At 37.7% G+C, this 1,975-nt stretch overlaps 1 protein-coding gene across 1 annotated transcript; it reads right to left on the minus strand.

The window, feature by feature from the left end:
* Positions 1 to 402: 402 nt before the first annotated feature.
* LOC107578479 (transmembrane protein 60-like) lies at positions 403 to 1,805 on the minus strand. Its single transcript, XM_016264432.1, has 2 exons — positions 1,673 to 1,805; positions 403 to 918 (listed from the first exon to the last, which is right to left on the minus strand). The coding sequence occupies exon 2, from the start codon at positions 879 to 881 to the stop codon at positions 477 to 479; it is 405 nt and encodes a 134-aa protein (XP_016119918.1). The 5' UTR covers positions 882 to 918; positions 1,673 to 1,805; the 3' UTR covers positions 403 to 476.
* Positions 1,806 to 1,975: the final 170 nt, after the last annotated feature.

A 1,975-nucleotide genomic window follows, 5' to 3' on the forward strand; every position in this document is an offset into this window, starting at 1 on the left:
ACAGACTCATAAATATACACCATTATTGTAGTACGCATGTCTTTTCAGTAAGCAAACCATGTTGTTACAGTACTGGTTGAACAAACAGTGTGTATGCAGCACATTAACAGTTAGTTTTCAAATGTCCATTATGTTATGCCGCTATTGATCTCAGTGTTTCACTAAAATGCAATAAATATTCTGAGGAACATTCACAATCAGTCATTTCAGTCACCTGAGTGGAAACTCACCACTGAGCCAAAATACGTAACCCTCCCTGCATCACTGTGAACATGAAACGTAGGCTATTCAGCGTAGTCACTCTTGAGCCTGAAAGAAACAAGCAATTCCTGATAAAGAGCTCAAAACAGCTGTACATTCTTATTGTCCGTTATATATTTCCTTTTTAATAAATAACATCTACTTTCAAGATGATTTTATTCCTGAAGAATACAGTAAAGACTTCTGCTGGCTTTCAAAGAATATCGTTCATATGTTCAGTCTCTTCTGAAGTGGAAAACGTTGTAGCCCAGTTCGGCCATAGCTCCGATGAGCAGTGCCCACAGAGGGACGCAAACCGAGCTCACCAAGATGTCCATTAGGCCTTCTAATTTGGCACAGAGCGTCAGACAAAATGCCAGTTTAAGCAGCATGGCCACGAGGTACCACATGCGCTTCTTCAAGTTCTCCGCCCCGTTGCGAGGGTCGAAGCCCGGCTTGCAGCGGCCTGCCATTTTGACAATGAGCATGAGGAGGAGAATAAGATCAAAGGTCCAGACAGGAAGGAAGATGAGGAACCAGCTCCAGAAGATCTTCCCGTCCAACTTCAGGACCAGCATAATAAGGAATATAAGTGTGAAGATCCATGTCAGGAGGACTCTTTGAGCAAGAGACATGTTCATTTGAAACGCTGGCCTAAGGGCACAGCATTAAGTTGATCTGAAAGAAACAAAACATTTATCATTGGAAGTATGAGTTCAATTTACATTCAGTCAATATGATCTAGTGGATTTCATGCTGCTTTTAAAGCAAAAGAGGGACATTTCAAGTAGTAAGATGTTATTAAATTAATAGTAATTTTGCTAATTACATTTAAAAGAATAGTATAAACGCATAATTAATAATATTAGTACTAATAGATTACACAATTAACAATCTTTTAATATATATATAAAATAATATACATATATTTTTAAATCAGTTTTTCATTGGATGTTACGTTGATAATATAAGCTGTATTAACGTAAACTGCATTATTTACTAGGCTAAATAGTAGCATATTTACTATGAGCCGTTTGAGAAGATATGCATATTCATAAAAGGCTAAAGCTTGGTTTTAATATTAGTTGAACATTAAATCATCCATTTGAAGAGCTTAACATACTGCAATGGCCGATTTGTTCAAATGTAAACTGTTTTAGTTACAGTAAGTGCCTCTACGTTTATTTAACTACCCATCAAGCTGTATTTAACGTGCAAGACACACAAATGTTCGGTCTCAATAACAAACGAACATTTCTATTATTTATCCATATTTTATCTCGCCTGTTCCATCATGACACATTCTTAAAATGAAGGCGCTATTCATTACTAGCACAACACTAGCATATAATGTTACAGACCGGACTGATTTATGTGTTTATGAAGGCAAACCGACGGGAAGCGGGGAAAACACATTGACGGAAAAGCTTACCAATAATGAAGACAACCCGGCTGGCCTACTAGTGAGAGGGTTCAATGATTAAAGCCGAAGTCCCCTTTCTGGACTGTGTGTATTTGAACACTGGCGTTTTCAAAACAACTTCTCTTGAAGGACCAAGTTGATGTACGCGCAGCGCCCTCTACCGGACTGGAGGACGCGCATTAAACTGCCGGGCGAATTCAGTTAAATTCTATTTAATTGTACATTGCGCCAAAGAATTTAAGATTAATTGTGCCTTACACGGTCAGATATTTATACACGTTTATTTATAATAATTGAGATAGCTTTCATTTT

Source organism: Sinocyclocheilus grahami, unplaced genomic scaffold (genome assembly GCF_001515645.1).
Source record: "Sinocyclocheilus grahami isolate Dianchi unplaced genomic scaffold, SAMN03320097.WGS_v1.1 scaffold10448.1, whole genome shotgun sequence".
NCBI classification, from domain to species: Eukaryota; Metazoa; Chordata; class Actinopteri; order Cypriniformes; family Cyprinidae; genus Sinocyclocheilus; species Sinocyclocheilus grahami.

Coding starts and splice junctions, on each gene's coding strand:
- LOC107578479 (XM_016264432.1), bottom strand. CDS start 881: ATGAACATGTCTCTTGCTCAAAGAGTCCTCCTGACATGGATCTTCACA.